Source organism: Chaetura pelagica, unplaced genomic scaffold (genome assembly GCF_000747805.2).
Source record: "Chaetura pelagica isolate M959 unplaced genomic scaffold, ChaPel_1.0 scaffold1118, whole genome shotgun sequence".
NCBI lineage: Eukaryota > Metazoa > Chordata > Aves > Apodiformes > Apodidae > Chaetura > Chaetura pelagica.
Window position 1 is genome coordinate 13,105 of NW_009954320.1, and position 20,231 is coordinate 33,335.

The window sequence follows — 20,231 nt, forward strand, 5'->3', positions numbered from 1 at the left end:
GGCTGTGGTCTGTCCGGCGGGTCTGTCCGAGGGGTCTCTCCTGGGCTGGGGTCTGTCCCGGGGCTGGGGTCTGTCCTGAGCTGGGGTCTGTCTGAGGGGTCTGTCTGAGGGGTCTGTCCTGGGCTGGGGTCTGTCCGAGGTGCCTGCCCAGGGCTGTGCGCGCACAGGTGGGAAACACCCTCTGGTTTGCGGGGTGACCTCCTGCTGGGGGCTGTGCCGGGGGGCTGTGCCGGGGGGCCGGGCTGTCCCCGCAGCACCGGGCAGGGAGGTTTCCAGGCTGGCTGGACTTTGCCCAGGAGAAAGGGATCATCTGTTCCCACCGTGGGAGGGGAGAGGGGGCAAAGCTCTGTGCCTGCTGCCCCTGGACGGGAGGAGTGAGGACAAAAAGAGGGATCTTCTTCCCTTCCTCGCAGCTCTGGGGAGTTTCTGCAGGGCTGGCCTGGTTAAAGCAGGCACGGGGGATGCCGGGCAGCTTGTCCCTCCTGGAAACCCCCTGCCTGCTCCAGCACTCACGGTGGCCAAGGATCCATCTCCTAGACAGTGGTGAGGTCAGGTTGGCTCTGCAGAAGAAACGCTGGTGCTGCTCCCTGGCTGGGGTGGCTGGAAGCAGGTCCTGATGGCTCCCAGGAGCTGTGCCTGCAAAGAGCCCTGGTCCCAGGTGGATCCAGACCCCGGTGTCCCCGAGGTCCCCTTGGCAAAGATGCAGATGTGGCTCAGTGAAGCAGGGCTGCATGCCCTGGGAGGAGTGGGACCCTGTGACACTGCTCTTTCCTAGGAAGGTGCTTTCCAAGCTCCTTCACTCTGGAAAAAAAATCCACCAAGAGTTCAGCTGATTGCAAATAATTTATTTGGGATGCCTATAATTGGAAAACCAGGTCATGGTTAGCAGAGGAGAAGGGCCTTTGGGAGCAGTCCCTGCCATGCACCTCCCTGCCTGTCCTCAGGGAAGCATCCAGCCCCCACTGCTGTGCCTGTTTGTGGCACACTGCTCCTGGGAGTGAGGGACACCAAGTGTCCTGGGACTCGTGAGTGTTAACTGGGAAGCTGGTCATTCCTAAATGGGTGTTCTGGACCCTAAAGTGACACAGAAAACATCAGTGTGTGAACGGAGTTTTGTGTTGACCTTAGAGAAACTAGAAGTGTGATTCTGTGCCACAGGAATGTTTGCTTGGGATTTCTGTGCAGCCATGGGTGGGTTTTCCCAGGAAATGGATCCAAAGAGCTGAGGGTGCTCCTGTATCAAGGCTCATCCTTGCAGCTGGTGGCTGGATCATTCCCAGCTGAGCTGCATCAAACCCACCAAAGTCATCTGGGATTCTGAGACATTTTGCAGAGGCTGCTGCATCTAACGAAGGCACCAGCTCCTTCCTTCCCAGGGGGCCTTGGATAAATCAGGGCTTGTTTTTCTAAGCCTTGCCCCCTGGGGTGTCATTAACAAATTACCAGGCTGTGTTGTGGAGGCTGGGGGAGCTGCAGGGTGAGGGGTCCCCAGCGGGTGAGGGGCTCTGTCCCTCCAAGGGGCCGGTTGCGGTTTCGTGTTTACACACTGCAAAATGAAAACCATATTTGCTGCTGGAGATGAAGAAGAGATGTTTGGTGAGGAGCTGTGAAGCTGGGCTGCGGGGACAGCAGCAAGATGTCATTCACTGAGAGGTGGTTTCTCTGCACCTTTTCTCCAAGTCCAAGTGGTGTTCAGAGACCACCCACCAGCAGAGGGGCAAGATGCTCCTCTGTGGCAGCGTCCCAGGAAGAGATGTGGCTGATCCTGAGAAGGAGGGGACAAGTGTTCCTGCCTTCTGATCGGCCCTGCCAGCACCAAGAGCCCACAGGTGATGGTGGCAGCTGGTCTTTTGGGGCTGAGGAAATGTGTCTTCTGGGCACCATGCTGAGAGCAGCCCTCCTGTGACCCAAAGGGGGAGACCTGCAGGTCCAAGGCCTTGCACAAAGGACCTTCAGCCAGTGCTTGCACATCCTGGAAGGCCAGCTGCAAGGGTGTCCCAGGAGCCCTGTGATTTTCAAAGTGCTTTTTCTGCACTTTTCTGGGTATGTTATCACCTGTTTGAGTGATACAAAACAATCCTGGCCCTGACGGGATTTGTCTTCACCTCCTTTTAGCTGGGACTGGAAACTTTCATGACAAGTTAGGGGATCCTCTCCAGCAGAGGGAAAACAGTGTCTGTTTTTGCAGTAACTAATACAAAAACGCTGTGTAATGTGTCGAAAACTTGATTTCAGGGCAACCCAAGGCACCTCTGAGGTGCTCAATAGAGTGCAGCCGGTTCACGTCGGAGATCGCGGCGACGCGGATCAGGAGCTACCGCAGGACTGAGCCCCTCTGTGCCAAGGCAGCTGTGATGTGAGCCCTGCCCCACCTCCCCTGCTGCCCCACTCAGCATGGACCTGCCAGGGAGCACCCTTTGCTTTGGGCAGGGAGCAGTCTGGGAGCAGGGAGTCATAGAATCGTCCTGGTTTGACGGAACTTTGATATCATAGAATCCCAGGCTGGTTTGGGTTGGAAGGGACCTTAAAGATCATCCAGTCCCACCCCCTGCATGGGCAGGGACACCTCCCACCAGCCCAGGGTGCTCCAAGCCCCATCCAACCTGCCCTTCAACACTGCCAGGGATGGGGCAGCCACAGCTTCCCTGGGCAACCTGGGCCAGGCTCTCACCACCCTCACACCAAACAATTCCCTCCCCATGTCTCACCTCAATCTCCCTCTTCCAGTTTTAATCCCTTCCCCCTTGTCCTCTCCCTCCCTGCCCTTGTCCCAAGTCCCTCCCCAGCTTTCCTGGAGCCCCTTCAGGCACTGGAAGCTGCTCTCAGGTCTCCCTGGAGCCTTCTCTTCTCCAGGCTGAACACCCCAACTCTCCCAGCCTGTCTCCAGAGCAGAGCTGCTCCAGCCCTTGGATCATCTCCGTGGCCTCCTCTGGGCTCTGAACTCTCCTAAGTGAAACTCCTGGGCTGACCTGGGAAAGTCTTATCTCAGTAGCTCTGAGGGGTTTATCCCCATGAACACCTGCTCCTGGTGCCTGCAGAGCCTCCTGCTCTGAGCACTAGAGGCAAACACTGCATCCAAACATCAGGACAATGCTTTTGAAAGGGAAAAGCTTCCTACGGGAAAACCCTTTCACCCATGAGTCACATTCAGCTGCTCCTTGTACAATCAGAGCTTGGAGGCCTCACTAGAAGGGCCACCTGCCCTTCCTGAGATAAGTCATCCAGCCCACGTGCCTTCCCCATCCCCCTGCCTGGCTCAACCAGTCCTTTCTTTAGCCAGTAACTGATCCCTTTTCATTCTCAGATTGATTACTCTGAAGTCCCTGGAGATCTGTGCAGATCCAGAGAAAGACTGGGTGAAGAAGATCATAGAAAAACTGGACCAGAAGAAGGCTGCAACCTCCCCACGTCCACGTGCTGCCACCTCAGTGGCACCAGAAGAGCCTGGTGGTTTTGAGAAACATGTTGGTCTTGCAACAGGTCCATCTCAAGCCACTACTTCAACTAGTTTGTTCCAAGGCACTGGCAGGTCCCCACCAGCCATGGAGGACACCATCCAGCATCCTGCAGGATCATCCCCTGTGCCACAGGAAGACGCTGCCCACTCTGAAGTCACTCCAGAAGCAAACAGAGATTCCTTAAAATCTCCTACACCTTCAACAACTTCTGCAGCAGGTGTGGTCTCCAGCCAGCCTGTCCCACAGCCCGTGGCTCCTGGGCAGGGCTTTGGCACTGCTGTGAGATCTACAGCAGAACCTGAAGGACATACCACAAAAGTTCAGGATCTGAATCCTGGCTCTAATTCAGACTCCGTGGCCATTCCTAAAGGATCAGACCATGTTGTACTTTCTACAAGCAAGTGCCTGGAGCCTACAAGTGCAAGAGCCAACACACCAGACCCTGCTTCTAGCAGTTCTACTCCACACCCTCCCTCCATCCTGGGCAGCATGGAGAGCACAGTCCCAGCCACTCCAGTTCCACCAGCAACTACATCAGCTTCTGCTCTGAAGCCCACGACTGCTGCAGACACAGGTCCTTTTGTCCACACCAGCAAAGTTGCCAGTCCCTCTGCAGATACTTTTGGTACTAGAACACTTGATTATTCATCACCTGTAGGAGAGCAAGAGCCTCCAGACCTGTTGGTTTTTACCAGCCAAGCGTTCTCAGGCCGAGCCGATGATTATAGAGGGAACGAGCAGATGATTCCAGAAGGACCAAACAATCTCACTCCCCCCAGCTCCTTGTCAGCATCTCAAATGCACTTTGTCATCCCCATTGCTGTGGTGGGGGGGCTGATGGCTTGCTGTGTTGCTGCTGCCTGGCTGTATCTGAAGTTTGGAGTCAAAACAGAGGACATGTCAGGGGAGATGGTGAGGGGCTTGCTCTACCACAGGGAGGGACAGGAGCTCAATGTCTATCCAATGGAAGTGATCTGAGTGCTTCCTGGGATGGACCTTTTTGGCTTAAACTACACATGTTGCTGCAGGAAAGCCAAGTTTGTGCTGAACTGGTGACCAGCAGGAAGCAAGGCAGGGAAGGAGAATGCCAGAGAAAACTGATCTTTTTTATTTTTTTGCACAGCAAAATGTCCAAAAGAAACAGATCATCAGTCACTGACCAGGGGTGGCATTTGGGAAAGAAATGAGCTGATTTTTTTTGCTTCTGGCACTGTGATGTGCCATGGGTGCTCCTTGGTGGCTTTTTACCAGGTGGTGGGCAGAAGGGAACCTCAACCCCAACCTGCTGTGGGGGACTTTGCTGGTTTCATCGTGGCCCAGCTGAGGAGCCACCCAGTGCTGCAGTGGGGCTCAGCCAGCCTGAGCCACCTCGGCCCCAAAACCACACACTTTGCACTGAGCAAACTCTCTGCTGCTTCTTCCTTTGCACCTCAGGTCAGTGCTGTGTTAGACCCAGAGGGCTGCTGGTGGCCAGCTGGGTGCTGGCCCTCCTTGGGCTGGGCAAGCCCCCCATTTACTCTTGCTGGAGACACAAGGGGCAGCCTGGCTTTTCCATTAGAGGTGACAAAACCCACATCTGATCAATGGACTGAAGGTCAGTGCTACTGATTCCAGGTTCAGAAGAGCTGGGAACCCCACAGTCTGTGTCCTGCACCCATCTCAGACCACCTTTCTCTCCAACAGCTACGGGTGTTTCTTCTCCTGGGTTTGGTCTGAGACCTGGTTCTTGGCAACTCAACTGCAATAAACCCCTTCTCCCAGCTGACATGTCCAACACCAGGGCAGGGTGATGTGGAGGACCCTCTGCAAATCTGGGGAACAAGAAGTGTTTTTGCAGTTTCCTTCACACCATGGGAGAGGTTTTACTGTTCTCTGCAAGCTCAAACCAGACAACAGGTCTCTTGGAGGAGCTGAGTGCAATTCTGGGTTTAGTCATCTAGGAATTACCCCATCACAGCAGATACACCATCCTTCTGGTCTCATATTCTCTCCAAGCACGTTTGCTGATCCTCAAAAAAGCACAAAAAACCTGTTCATGGTCCTACAGTTTGGTTGTTCTTTGTACAACCTGCCCAGCAAAGCACCATGAACAGGCTCAGGCTTCTTGTAACCCAAACTTGGTCTTGATTTTAAGACATCTAGATGTTGCTCTGTGTAAATCTCATCTCCCAGCAGTGTGTGGTTCCTGAAAGCCCTTGCTCAACGTTGACTCCAGAATGAATTTTGCTGGAGCATGCAAAGGCCTTCACTATATGATGCTTTGTAGGTAGAGAGACATCCCAGGGGTCAGATTCTCCTCTAACCAAGCCCAGTGGATCAGATCCCAGAGCATAAATATGCATGGAGGGGAAAAAAAAAAGAAAAAAAAGAAAGCAAAACCACATAAAAAGCAAGAAAATTGAAGCAAAAAGGATGGGCCAGCTGTGAAGAAGAGCTGGAGTGAGATGACCCCCCATCCCACCACCCACCACGGAGGTGGAGAGGAGAGGCTGCAGCACTGGTTGGGTTTTGCCATCATTCCATCCCTTGGATTTTGGATGTTGTTGGTTTGAGTGAGGGGAGCCAGGGCTTCATCTGGGGCTCTGCCATCAGATGAACTGTCATCAGGAATCTGGGCTGGAAGCCCTTGTGCAGCAATCCTGTGCAGCCCAGCTGGGTCCCACCAGCTGGTGTCGATCTGCCTGGAGGGTTGGTGGCCTCGTGGGTCACAAAGTGGTGGTTATGGCATTATTTTTGTATGAAACACCAGAAATGGGTTTTTTTTGTAGTAAAGTTTTGTAGCCATTTGAATGTCTCATGTCCTGTCCTTGCTGCTGGAGGATGATGGAGTTGAGGCCTTTCTGGGAACACTGGGCTTTGTGCCCTTGCTGCTCTTGGATGGGCCTGTTGTCCATGGGAGCTGGGATGCTCCTGGCACTGCAGCAAAGGGAGGTGGCTCTTGGCTGGCTGGGGGTGGGAGCAATGCTGGGGAGATGAATGTGCACCAGGAACATCTGACCACCTTGTGTCCCACTGTGGTGTTTGTAAGGACATGGGTTTGACTCCATGGCCACCTCCCACCATCTTCCCTGCAGCCTGGATCCATCCTTGAGCCCACCTTGCTCCCCTCTCCTGCTCCCAGGCTGCCAGCAGGCAGGGTGCTGGCACCTCTCCTGGGGGGCAGGGGGGCTGCAGCTCCCCCTGGCATGTCTGGGAGGGCAGGAGGTGGATGTTGGCTCAGCAGGAGGGAGCCTGGGGGTGTCACCAGGTCCTGGGGCTTAACATGTCACTTGCTGCAGAGCACAGTGACAGCTCCAGGCTCTGATGTGGTTGTGGGGCTGTGAGTTGTGGCTGCAGGACAAGATCTGTACCTGTTCTAGCAGGAAATTAATAAAACCCTGATGTCAAGCTCCTCATCCTTGGGAGGCTCAGACAGGGTTGGGTGACCCAGCTGGGTCCTCAGGGTGGCACAGAGGTGACATGGGGTGATGAAGCACCTGGGGGGGCTCCTAGCACCTCCCAGAGGCAGCCAAGCTGGTTCAGCTGGTGACCTGGGTCTTGCCAGAAATTTCCAGGGAATGTGTTTTCTCCCAGGGAGCTGCATTTCCCTCCTGCCAAGAGGGAACCCAAGAGGGTTCTTTCCTCCTGGGAAGAACCAGATGGGATTTCACTTGGTTTAAGCAACACTGCAACCAACCAGGAACCCACAGGGAACAAATCTTCTGCTCCAAGTTGGTTCTGTGAGGGGGCAAGAAGCCAAGGTTTGAGCCAGGACCTCTCCCAGCCCAGCCAGGGCTTGGGCTGCCCTTGTGTGCTCCTTGGGAAAGGCCAACACAAGAACCAGTGTCCGGGGACTTGCCTGGAGTGGGGACCTGGATGGAGCCAGAGGGTCAGGGATGAGCATCTCCCCTGCATCCCAGAAGCCCTCATCCTAGCCCTGCCCTGGGGTCACACAGAGTGGTGGGGTTAGAAGGGATCCTTGGAGATCATCTAGTCCAACTCCCCTGCCAGAGCAGGATCTCCTAGAGCAGATCCCCCAGGAACACATCTAGGTGGGGTTGGAATGTCCCCAGAGATGGAGACTCCAGCACCTCCCTGGGCAGCCTGTCCCAGGGCTCTGCCACCCTCCCAGCTAGTTGGCTGGTTTGATTGACATTATGAGAAGGAGAAGGCCCTGGGGCTCCACAGGGGCCCAGCTCTGTGCCTGCACATCCCTGCACACCCATCAGATGACACTGCCAGGCCCTGAGGGCACTAATTGGCCTTAATCACCCTCACCAGCCCCACCCTCTGCCCAAGCCCCAGGAGCTCCATCTAAGCTCAGGTCTGAGCCTGCTGTGTTCTCAGGGTGCTGGAGATGTCCTGGCTCTGGTCCTGTCCCTTGGACAGACCTGGGAGCTGTGCTGCAGGTACCCTGTCTGGGGGGACCCTCCCCCTGTCCACAGCTCCTCCTGCTGCTGCTGACTGGTCACCCCAACCCTCCCAAAGGGGTCCTGGGTCTGGTTCCCCACTTGGGTTTCACTGCAGCTGTTGATGGGCCCTGGCTCTGGGGAACAAATCTTCTGCTCCAAGTTGGTTCTGTGAGGGGGCAAGAAGCCAAGGTTTGAGCCAGGACCTCTCCCAGCCCAGCCAGGGCTTGGGCTGCCCTTGTGTGCTCCTTGGGAAAGGCCAACACAAGAACCAGTGTCCGGGGACTTGCCTGGAGTGGGGACCTGGATGGAGCCAGAGGGTCAGGGATGAGCATCTCCCCTGCATCCCAGAAGCCCTCATCCTAGCCCTGCCCTGGGGTCACACAGAGTGATGGGGTTAGAAGGGATCCTTGGAGATCATCTAGTCCAACTCCCCTGCCAGAGCAGGATCTCCTAGAGCAGATCCCCCAGGAACACATCTAGGTGGGGTTGGAATGTCCCCAGAGATGGAGACTCCAGCACCTCCCTGGGCAGCCTGTCCCAGGGCTCTGCCACCCTCCCAGCTAGTTGGCTGGTTTGATTGACATTATGAGAAGGAGAAGGCCCTGGGGCTCCACACGGGCCCAGCTCTGTGCCTGCACATCCCTGCACACCCATCAGATGACACTGCCAGGCCCTGAGGGCACTAATTGGCCTTAATCACCCTCACCAGCCCCACCCTCTGCCCAAGCCCCAGGAGCTCCATCTAAGCTCAGGTCTGAGCCTGCTGTGTTCTCAGGGTGCTGGAGATGTCCTGGCTCTGGTCCTGTCCCTTGGACAGACCTGGGAGCTGTGCTGCAGGTACCTTGTCTGGGGGGACCCTCCCCCTGTCCACAGCTCCTCCTGCTGCTGCTGACTGGTCACCCCAACCCTCCCAAAGGGGTCCTGGGTCTGGTTCCCCACTTGGGTGTCACTGCAGCTGTTGATGGGCCCTGGCTCTGACCCTGCCAGTGAGGGCACAGCCTGTGCTGGGTCACCCATCTCCTCCCCAGGTCTGAGCCTGCCAGGGACCCACCTCTCCAAGCCCTGACCTCTCTCCAGGGTGATGTGTGATGAGCACTGTTGCTCCTGTGAAGCAGGGACCCTGCAGCCTCCATCATCTCTGGTTTGAGACTTGGACTGTGACTTCCCTCCCTCCTTGGCATGGTGGTTTTTTTCTGAGAGTTCTTGTCTAAATCCACTTGTTCTTAGGGCAGCCTGAGGTCAAGCTAAGGTACCACCATGTCCATAATGTGGCTCTGCAGAGTGCAGGAGGTCCTTGGGGCTTTGCTGGCTCTCCAGGTGCACAGCCAAGGCTCTGCTGGATGGCTGAGGTCCTTTCATGCTTCATGTTTGCTCAGTCTCCACTTTTAAGAGGACTATGTCCCTGCTGACACCACAGCAAGGGCTGCTTCTGTATCTGAAGTCCCCCACAGGTGGACTGAGAGGTTGTCAGGACTTGCCATGGTTCTGTCTCCTCAGTGACCATCTCGGGTGATGGGGGAAGATCCATTCCTGAAGCACCTGTGAATTCAGCCAGAAAGATCAAGGCCACAAAGCAAATAATTTGGAAAAGTCACAGAAAGGAGTGAGAGGAGCCCCCAGGGTCAGCCCACCAGCTCAGACCAGCTTCAGCTCTGAGTCTCCTTCATTACCTGGTGACCTCAGGGTGTCCCTCTCATCACAGTTTTGCAACTGAGTTTATTTTTTTGCTTGCTGGGGTTTGTCCTGATAAAAAAACAACTCAAGAACAAGTCAGTTCAGAACTTGTTCCAGCTCCTCAGAGCGACCAGGGCTCGTTCAGAATTAAATTACTAAAATGAGGCTGGAATTGCTTCTGTGTCCAGTTCTGGTCTGTGATCACACAGAGCTCTGAAGCTGAGCTGTGGCCCGGGGAGCTCAACAGAAGGTCAGGGCTGAAAGAGAAGAGGCTGGATCCTCACCGGGCACCCTGAGGTCTGCCTGGCATCAGGAGCCTCTCCAGCTCAGTGTCCCCTGGGAGCAGCAGCTCCTCCTGACACCCCCGATCTGTCTTCAAGGCAGGTGACCAACCTCACTGGAGAAGAGTGGAATAACATCTCCTCGTCCATGAGTTTGGGAAAACAGGATTCCACATAGTTGGGCTTTTTCCCCTTCCTTAGCAGAGTGGCTGTTTCCAGCTCCTGCTCCAGGCACACCCACCACGGTCTCCTCCTTGGCCATGGTGGTGAGGTTCCCTGCCTAGCCATGGGTGGGCTTCTGCTCCATCCCCAAGCTGCTGGCAGAGCTCATTCAGTGATTCCATGCAGATGGTTCCCCAGGGAAGGGCTCCTGGACACATCCTTCCCACAGCCTCCGTGCCTGGTGACTGGCACAGGATGTGTCTTGGATCACCAGCTGCCAGTGCTTGATGGGCCCCCGTGTCCAGCTGTAAGAAGCAGCCTTTGGAAGAGACTCCTGCTTTCCTCTTTTTGAAGTGTCTTCCCAGGCTGTAGGACCTGGATGAGCTCTGGCTCTGGGAAGCAATGAGAGCATCACCTGGGGTTTGTCATCATGTCCTGAGTCAAACAGCTCTTCAAAACTGAGCTGGGGACACCCTGGGGTGAGCACCCCAAAGACATCTGGAGGGGCTTCACACCCAGGAAGCTGAGGTTTTAACAGAAGTAAAACTAGAATGTGTCCTATTGTACATGGAGAAGACTCCAAGTGGCTGGGTAGGGCAGAAGGTAAGAGGGAAAAGCTGATTCCCAGCCCTCCTGAGGGACAGGTCCTGGGTACTGCCCAACCACCTCCCTCCTGCCTTGCCAGCCCAGTTTTCTGAGCAGGCCCACGTGTCCCAGCACAACCAGGTGGGCTCAGGCACCTGCTCAGATGCCACCTCCAAGCCTGGAGCTTCTGTCCAGCTCCTTCCTCCCCTCAGTGCCACGTGTTCTGGCATCTGAGGTGTCCCCCACAATCCTCCTCCTGCAGCAGCAGGAGGACACTCTTCATTTTTTATATAGACAAGCAGATTCTCCAGGGTCCCTTCAAATGAAAAGGGACACTTGGGCCAGCACTGGGGCTTCCCAGCACCACTCAGCTGGTCCCTGCTCCCCAGCCCTTCCCTGCACAAGAGGAACATACACTGAAGGGTCTCTGGGGAGCCCTGAACCATTTGGCTGCAACAGCGATGGCTTGAAATCCTGAGAAAGGAACAGCAGAACATTCCAGGCCATGTCTTCTGTCAGATGAGCCAGCTCAAGTCTGCCAAGCTGGACACCACTAGCATTTTTCCTTCTCAAGGTCCTCTCCAGCCAGAACCCTTCCTCCCTCCACCCCGTGCTTGGACACCCATCATGTGCTGTCCTGGCCTCCCTCCCAAAGCATCTTCCATAGCTGAGAAGTGCTTGAGTGAAGGCCAAGGCCAGAGGGGACATGCCATGGACTCCTCATGTCCCTCCTGGACTCTGTGGCTTTCCCACAGACCCATCTGGACGAAGGCAGAAGTTGCTCAAGTCTGGTCAGTCCTTCCAGACCCCATGTGACATGGAAATCCCCCGGGCTGAGGAACACAGAGAGGCTTTCACTTGAATTTGGTCTGAATTCTCCAGAAAAGAGCAAATGTGTGGAGTGGGTGGGGAGGATAAATGGGGCTGAGCCCAGAGGTATGGGTGGAAAACTTGTCCTGTTTGGAGGAACAGCCCAGAAGGTGACACAGGCTCTGGTGTTTGTTGACATCCTGCAGGCTGGAGCTGCAGAGGGGCTGGTGGCAGCAGCAGTCACTGCCTGTCCCTGCTCCACCAACCATCTCCAGCAGGTTTCTGTTGGCTCAGGGGCTGAAAAATGCCTTCTCTGCCTTCACCACCACAGCCAACCCATCTCAGGGGCTTGGAGGAGGATTCACTTCCCCCCCTGGACTCAGCAGTGTTCCCACAGACCCAGCAGAGTCAATGCAGAAGTTGCTGACGTCTGGTTGGTCTGGGTAGGTGTTGTCTTGGGTGGCAGCCCTGGAGATCCCACCCACCATGGAAATCCCCCGGGCTGAGGAACACAGAAAGGCTTTCCCTTTAATTTGGTCTGAATTCTCCAGAAAAGAGCAAACGCGTGGAGTGGGTGGAGAGGATAAATGGGGCTGAGCCCAGAGCTGAGCCCCTGCTGGCAGAGCCCTGCTGCAGCCACCATGCAGGGTGCCCGGGCTGTGCTGCTGCTGCTGCTGCTGCTCCTCAGCCTCTCCCCAGGCTGTGATGCAGGTTTGGCAGCTCCTGGAGCAGCACCAGGTGTTGGGGCTCCAGCAGGTCCCCCTGGGACCAGAGCAGGGCTGGTTGGGGCAGGGCTGGGTGTGCTGGGGCAGGGAGGTGGCCCTGGGGCTGGGCAGGGCGGCTGGAGCAGCTCCTGGGGCACCTTCTGGCCCGGGCTGGGATTGGGGCAGCATCTGCAGGGCTGGGGGGATGTCGTGGGTCCTCAAGGCTGCCCTCACCATCTCTGTCTTCTCCAGGCTTTTTCTCACCCATGAAGTGCTGCCTCAGTTACATCAACTCCCCTCTCCGGTTGGCCAACCTGAAGGGTTTCTACAGAACTCCTATGGAATGTCCTTTGCCGGCCGTTGTGTAAGTCCTGCTGATTCCTCCCCACCAGTGGGTTTACAGCTGTGGTTTCTCACCAAGCTTCACCTTCCATCTTGGCAGGTTTGAGACCGGGAAGGGGATGGAGGTCTGTGCAAACCCAAAGAAGACTTGGGTGAAGGAAGCAGTTGAGGAGCTACAAAAAAAGAACTTCCCTGCCCCATGATGGAGAACAGGTGCCCTGGTGGTGAGGGACAACACTGGCTCCCCAGCCCCGTGTCCAGCAGGTGGGCACCAGCTCCTGGGGTGCTCCCTGCCCTGCCCACCCAGCACAGCCTCCAAATAAAGGTTTACTTCAAGTGATGTTGGAGACCAGTGTCCTTTCTTCTCCCAGCACCAGGAGCAGCTCCTCAGGGATCCCTGCTGGGATCCTGCTGGGATGGGGAGGGGGCCTGGGAGGGCAAAGGGAGAGAACTTGTGGGTTGAAGGCAGTTGAAGGGGTCAAGGCAAAGCTGAGCCCACAGGTGAAGGAACAAAAGGGACCTGCTCCCTTGTCCCCACCAGTGGGAGGTGACCAGGGCAGGTAAATGCTACCACTCCAAACGTCCCCCCACTTCCTTCTCCTTTCCCCAGGACAATTTAGTAAGGGGGGAAAAAAGAAAACAACCCAAACACTAACAAGGAAGCCACCAAAAAACGCAGCCAGTGATGCAAAAGCATCTAGAACCACCAGCAGGACAATGTCCAGCCTGTCCCAGCTCCTGGGAACGGGAATTTCAGCTGCAGCAGCTCCAGGGAGGCTTCCACAGCACAGGTCAAACCCACCCAGCACGGAGGGACAGCCCTGACACGCTGTGGGTCTGGGAACCAGAGGTCCCGTGGGCACCGAGAGGCAGGGAGGGATCTCTGGGCTCCCCAGGAGGTGCTTCAGCTCCAGAAAGTGCTCTAAGCAGTTTCCTCTTCAGCTGCCTGCAGGGCACGGAGACACCCTGAGGTCCTGGTGCCCTCTCCTGACAGCTGTGCAGGGCTGTCCCCAGAAAGCAGGTCCCAGGTTACCCAGACCTCCCCACAGGTCCCAAAACTGCTGTCTCAGCCAGGTGTCCTTCTCTGGGGCTGAGTCTGGACCCTCTGCTGATGCACATGATGGTTTATTTTGGTCCTGCTGACCCAATTTAGTGGCTAAAGCTGAGTTCCCAGTGACTACAGCCCTTGGCTCCCCTGCCTGGGAGGTGGTGGGGCCTTGGTGGCTTGTTGGGCTCGAGGGTCTGTGCATGGGGGATGTGGCAGGAGCTGGGAAGGGGAAGGTGGGAGGTGCTGGGGGGTGCAGAGGCTGCAGAAGGAGGCCCAGAGGTGTATGGGGAGGTTCTCTCTGCAGAGCCCTTTTCTGGGAAAACGTGGCTTTAGGAACCAGCAGTGACCTGCTCAGCTCTCCACCATGGCCTGTGACAGGCCACCAGACCCTGTGTCCTGCAGACTACACCTTCCACCCAGAGCTGCCAGCATATCTGACTCGACTCCTTCTCCTTTCTCCTTCCAGAGAAGTCAGGCAAACATGAGATAATCTTCAAGGAAGTTGGGTTCCACCTTCCTCCTCCTTGAGAAGCCCTGTCTTGCCTCATCCCCAAGCCACAGCCAGGTCCATCCTGTGCTCCCACTCACCATCATCTCACATGGTGCCCCTGGGTCCTCACCACCCCCACCAGGCAGACCCCAGCAGCATCTGGCATTCCCAGGAGCAGATCTCTGCGTGGGAGCTGGGCTGCCTGCTCCCTTGTCCCCACCAGTGGGAGGTGACCAGGGCAGGTAAATGCTACCACTCCAAACGTCCCCCCACTTCCTTCTCCTTTCCCCAGGACAATTTAGTAAGGGGGGAAAAAAGAAAACAACCCAAACACTAACAAGGAAGCCACCAAAAAACGCAGCCAGTGATGCAAAAGCATCTAGAACCACCAGCAGGACAATGTCCAGCCTGTCCCAGCTCCTGGGAACGGGAATTTCAGCTGCAGCAGCTCCAGGGAAGCTTCCACAGCACAGGTCAAACCCACCCAGCACGGAGGGACAGCCCTGACACGCTGTGGGTCTGGGAACCAGAGGTCCCGTGGGCACCGAGAGGCAGGGAGGGATCTCTGGGCTCCCCAGGAGGTGCTTCAGCTCCAGAAAGTGCTCTAAGCAGTTTCCTCTTCAGCTGCCTGCAGGGCACGGAGACACCCTGAGGTCCTGGTGCCCTCTCCTGACAGCTGTGCAGGGCTGTCCCCAGAAAGCAGGTCCCAGGTTACCCAGACCTCCCCACAGGTCCCAAAACTGCTGTCTCAGCCAGGTGTCCTTCTCTGGGGCTGAGTCTGGACCCTCTGCTGATGCACATGATGGTTTATTTTGGTCCTGCTGACCCAATTTAGTGGCTAAAGCTGAGTTCCCAGTGACTACAGCCCTTGGCTCCCCTGCCTGGGAGGTGGTGGGGCCTTGGTGGCTTGTTGGGCTCGAGGGTCTGTGCATGGGGGATGTGGCAGGAGCTGGGAAGGGGAAGGTGGGAGGTGCTGGGGGGTGCAGAGGCTGCAGAAGGAGGCCCAGAGGTGTATGGGGAGGTTCTCTCTGCAGAGCCCTTTTCTGGGAAAACGTGGCTTTAGGAACCAGCAGTGACCTGCTCAGCTCTCCACCATGGCCTGTGACAGGCCACCAGACCCTGTGTCCTGCAGACTACACCTTCCACCCAGAGCTGCCAGCATATCTGACTCGACTCCTTCTCCTTTCTCCTTCCAGAGAAGTCAGGCAAACATGAGATAATCTTCAAGGAAGTTGGGTTCCACCTTCCTCCTCCTTGAGAAGCCCTGTCTTGCCTCATCCCCAAGCCACAGCCAGGTCCATCCTGTGCTCCCACTCACCATCATCTCACATGGTGCCCCTGGGTCCTCACCACCCCCACCAGGCAGACCCCAGCAGCATCTGGCATTCCCAGGAGCAGATCTCTGCGTGGGAGCTGGGCTGATGCCCACCAGCAGCCTGTGGTCCTGCCACTGGGGTCTGTGCCACCCATCCCTCCTACCCCCAGAGTCCCTCGGGGTTGTGGTTGGGTTTGTCCCATCTCCCTGCAGAAATGACCCATCTGTGCATTGATGACGTGTCTGATGATCACCAGTGCCCGTCCCTCTGACCTTCACATTTTGATCCCACCACAGGTGTAGAAGCACCAAATCTTCCTGGGATCAGACCTGGGATCAGACCCGGACTCTCCTCAGATGCCCCACTGCTGTTGCTCCATTTTCTTCCCGTTCCACAAAGGCTCCTGGACCCACCAAAAGCACCTCAGCCGTGTCCTGCTCCTGGATCTTGCACAGATCGGTCAAGTGGGGCTTTTTCTCATAGAATCACACAAAGATTTGGGTGGGAAGGGACCTTCAAGATCACCCAGTCCAACTCCCCTGCATGGGCAGGGACACCTCCCACCAGCCCAGGCTGCTCCAAGCCCCATCCAACCTGCCCTTCAACACTGCCAGGGATGGGGCAGCCACAGCTTCCCTGGGCAACCTGGGCCAGGGACTCACCACCCTCACACCAAACATTTTCCTCCTCATGTCTCACCTCAATCTCCCTCTTCCAGTTTTAATCCCTTCCCCCTTGTCCTCTCCCTCCCTGCCCTTGTCCCAAGCCCCTCCCCAGCTTTCCTGGAGCCCCTTCAGGCACTGGAAGCTGCTCTAAGGTCTCCCTGGAGCCTTCTCTTCTCCAGGCTGAACACCCCAACTCTCCCAGCCTGTCTCCAGAGCAGAGCTGCTCCAGACCTTGGTTCACCTCCATGGCCTCCCATGGACTCACTCCTGGAGCTCCGTGTCCTTCCTGTGTTGAGGGCTCCAGACCTGGACACATTTTTCCTGCCTGAAGACATCCCACCCCATCCAAGCCCATCCTCGTGCCTCACTGTGTGCCCAGCGCCCTCAGGATGGTCAGGAGGCTGGGGAGGCTGGTTTGGAGGGGTTACTTGTTCATCACTTGCCTTGAACGACTCAGAGCAACCAGATAATCCTGCCCATGACCTGTTCCTGCTCAGAGGTTTTGGGTTGTCTCGCCAGGTGGGAAGAACCAGCCAGCGTGGGACTCGGTGTCTCGCCCACGCGGGCGGTTGTTCCTCCTCCTGCCTGGGACATTTCGGTTCCTCTGGGGCTCCTTGGAGCCTGGTGGCTCTTCTGCAGAAAGCAGAAGTGACTGACCTTCTCCTCGCCCTGACGTGTCCCCAGAATAAACAAGGACAAAAATACCCTTGTCCCTGGGCAGGGGATTCTTAGAACACGGCCAGAGTTTTGTGGAAAAGCGTCTGAGGTGGGTGGCCCAGGGAGGATAAAGGCTGGATGGTGAGAGCCAAGGCCACCAAGTCTGGGCAGGACAGCACCAAGAAGGATGGAGCAGAGCCCTCCCACCTCCACCACACTGCCTGCAAGGACAGTCTTGCTGCTCACCATGCTCCTCTCCTTCTCCTGGCACCTCACTGCAGGTAAGACCCCTCATCCCACTAGGGAGGTCCCCATGGGGTCTCTTTCTCTCAACAAAAGGACCTTGATGAGGAGTGGGGATGGAGCAACCCCTAGTTGGGCTGGACCTTCTGGGTGCAGGGGAGGGTGGAGATGGCACCTGGAGCCAGGTGGCCTTGGCCAAGCTGGCTGAAGGCTTGTGGTGTGGGGTGAGCTGTGTTCTGGGGAGGTTGCTCTGCAGAAGAGACCTCAGGGGCTTGGGGAGATGCTGCAGGAGTTTGTAGGAGACCCTGGCATGGCAACAGTTCCCCAGGTCTCAACTGGATGAGCTTGAGCTGGTGGGGTAGGGAGCACAAGCAGCTTGCAAGTTGTGTCCTCACCTTGGAGACCTCCAAAACCCCAGTCTGAGCAGCCCAACCTCCCCATGCCCAGAGGCAGAGCAGCAGCAGGGGCTGTAGGGTGCCAGGGCCTGTGCTGGCCCCATGGCCACCACCCTCCAGCTGCCCCAGCCCTGGTCTGCTGCCACCAAAGGAAAGACCTCCCAGCCTTGGGATGCTGTGGGAGACACCCAGGAGCTCCACACCCTGTGCTCAGCATCCCACGGTGCCCTGCTCAGGTTGTCACAGGTGCCTCCAAGGGTGTTGACCACGTCTCTCCTTTCCCTCCCCAGCCCCTGCTTCCCCCACCGAGTGCTGCTACAGTTATGCCCAGAAACGCATCCGGCACGTGCAGAGCTTCTACCGCACGTCCAGTGACTGCTCCTTGCCTGCAGTTGTGTGAGTATCCTGGGCTTCACCTCCCACCCCAGCACAGCTGGGAGCAGGGGCAGTTCCCTCCATCCCCGCTGTCCCCAGCTGGGATCATCCCTGGGAAGGGCTGTGGGAGGAGAGGAGCTCTATGGGGTGGTCGGGGGGGGGCAAAAATGAGGTGGTCCCAGTGGTCTGGGAAGACTCGATGTGTCCCATCAGCCCTGCATGAGGAGGCTGCTGGAGATCATCTCCAGACCTCCATCCATGATGGAGCTGCACAGAGAGGCACAGGATCACAGGATGTCAGGGGTTGGAAGGGACCTCCAGAGATCACTGACTCCAACCCCCCTGCCTGATCAGGACCCAAATCAGGGCAGGTCACTCAGAAAGGCATCCAGACAGGGCTGGGAAGGCTCCAGAGAAGGAGACTCCACCACCTCTCTGGGCAGCCTGTCCCAGGGCTCTGTCACCCTCACAGCAAAGAAGTTCTTCCTCATGTTGAGGTGGAACTTCCTGGGCTCCAGTTTGAATCCATTTCCCCTGGTCCTGTCCCAGGGCACAAGTGACAAGAGCTTGTCCTGCCTTCTTGCTGCCCTCATGTATTGAGAGACATTCATTAGATCCCCCCTCAGTCTTCTCCTCTGCAGACTGAGCAGAGGCAGAAGCAGAAGCACATCATGGCTCTCAGGTCAGGATCTCACCTGGTTCCTCACTTTCTCACTGCAGGTTTGTGGCTGCCAATGGGGATGAGATCTGTGTGGACCCCAAGAACACCTGGGTGAAGAAAGTAATTAAAATATTAAGTCCCCATTCTGTCTCAACCATCCCACCCACCCATCGGGTCCTCCGGGATCTGGAGGGAGCAGATGGAACTCATGGAACTCATGGAAAGGGTGGGGTGGAGGGCACCCACCCCACAGATGGAGCCAGCCCGTACCCTACTGGGACCAGGTGTCCCACCAGCACGGACCAGGCTGGTCACCCAGTCCCTCCCACTGTCACTGCCCTGCCAGGGTGTGCCCAGCAGAGCTCGTATTTATAATAAAGCCTCATTGCCACAAGCTGCTCTCTGAGTTGTCCTTGATTCTTCTACCCAAGAAGCAGATCCTACAAGCACAGGCATGGTGGGACCAATAACCCCCTTGGCCACAGGCACAGGTTTCTCCAGGCCAGCAGAAGCTTCTCACCACCCTCCCACTAAAGAGTTTCCTCCTCATGTCTCACCTCAATCTCCCTCTTCCAGTTTTCATCCATCCCCCTTGTCCTCTCCCTCCCTGCCCTTGTCCCAAGTCCCTCCCCAGCTTTCCTGGAGCCCCTTCAGGCACTGGAAGCTGCTCTAATGTCTCCCTGGAGCCTTCTCTTCTCCAGGCTGAACACCCCAACTCTCCCAGCCTGGCTCCAGAGCAGAGCTGCTCCAGCCCTTGGATCATCTCTGTGGCCTCCTCTGGACTCTCTCCAGGACCTTCATGACCTTCCTGTGTTGGGGGCTCCAGACCTGGACACAGTTCTCCAGGTGGAGTCACACAGATGTGCACAAGAAACCCCAAAACAACTGTACCAGGTTCTGCAGTGACTCTTCTGGCAGCTCAGTGGTTCAAGTCAGCTTGGTCACCACTAGACAGCCAGGTTGGTCTTTCTTTGTATCTCCTGAGCTGGTTTTATTTTGGATAATAATTAGGGAGACTTTGCATCTTCTAAGCATCAGGCTCCCCATTTCTCCATGAGGAGATCTCCCATCCTGTACTTGTGCCATTCCAACACCCAGGAGGAGCTGGTTCCCATAAACATGGTCTCTCCCAGCCCCATGTGTGATCTCCAGGCAGAGCTGCTCCCTTAGTTAATCTCTAATACCTCACTTGCCATTCCACTGCCACCGTTCAGAATTGACTCTTCCCTCTGCAGACCAAGGATATGAAGGTCTTTCCTGCCAGACAAGAGGTAAATCCCACCTTTCATTTGGAACTGAGATTGGGTCTTGACAATAAGCAATGGATGTTTAACAGGAGCCTCCTGTACTCTGCTTGACTCTACTAGACTCCACTTTAGTCAACTCTATTAGGTTGCCTCTCCTCTCCTCTCCTCTCCTCTCCTCTCCTCTCCTCTCCTCTCCTCTCCTTTCTCCTCTCCTCTCCTTTCCTCCCATCTCTTCAATGACTTTTCCCTTGAGAGTTATTTCCAGCCCAGGATAACTGTTTGTAGTTTAAACCTGTTCTCAGGTTCCTTCTAAAGACAAAAGAGGGAGAAAAGCAAGAGAAGACATTTCAACCAAGTCCTTTCTCTCCCACTGTGCAAAGTGGGTGCCCCATCCCTGGAGGTACAAGTGCCCCTCTCTTGGTGACCTCAGCTGCCCTGTGTGTGAGCCCTGCAGGTTCTCAGCAGCAGAGGCACCTCCAGGGCAGCTCCATGTGCCCCTCAGGTGTGTCCTGCAGCCTTTCTTCCCATGCTCACCTGCAGCCACAGTGCTGAGTCTCATCTCCATAGCTGAGCTGCACCTGGAGCACAGAATCACAGCATGACAGGGGTGCCACCGCAAGAGCGGCTCCTTGTGCCCCTCAGGTGTGTCCTGCAGCCTTTCTTCCCATACTCACCTGCAGCCACAGTCCCTACCACCTCTGACCATTGTGTGATTCTCCTGTGAAAT

At 56.4% G+C, this 20,231-nt stretch overlaps 3 protein-coding genes across 3 annotated transcripts; all 3 read left to right on the forward strand.

Moving 5' to 3' along the window:
* Positions 1-2,235: 2,235 nt before the first annotated feature.
* CX3CL1 (chemokine (C-X3-C motif) ligand 1) lies at positions 2,236-4,436 on the forward strand (the record flags this gene model as incomplete). Its single annotated transcript, XM_010004163.1, has 2 exons — positions 2,236-2,356; positions 3,305-4,436. Coding segments are annotated over 2 exons (1,253 nt in total), but the record flags the coding sequence as incomplete, so codon positions are not given.
* A 7,566-nt stretch (positions 4,437-12,002) lies between these two features.
* LOC104394561 (C-C motif chemokine 5-like) lies at positions 12,003-12,610 on the forward strand. Its single transcript, XM_010004166.1, has 3 exons — positions 12,003-12,072; positions 12,318-12,429; positions 12,508-12,610. Exons 1-3 carry the CDS (start codon positions 12,003-12,005, stop codon positions 12,608-12,610), a joined length of 285 nt encoding a protein of 94 aa, XP_010002468.1.
* Positions 12,611-16,770: 4,160 nt separating this feature from the next.
* LOC104394562 (C-C motif chemokine 3-like) lies at positions 16,771-18,483 on the forward strand (the record flags this gene model as incomplete). Its single annotated transcript, XM_010004167.1, has 3 exons — positions 16,771-16,864; positions 17,512-17,617; positions 18,317-18,483. Coding segments are annotated over exons 1-3 (367 nt in total), but the record flags the coding sequence as incomplete, so codon positions are not given.
* Between the last annotated feature and the right edge of the window lie 1,748 nt (positions 18,484-20,231).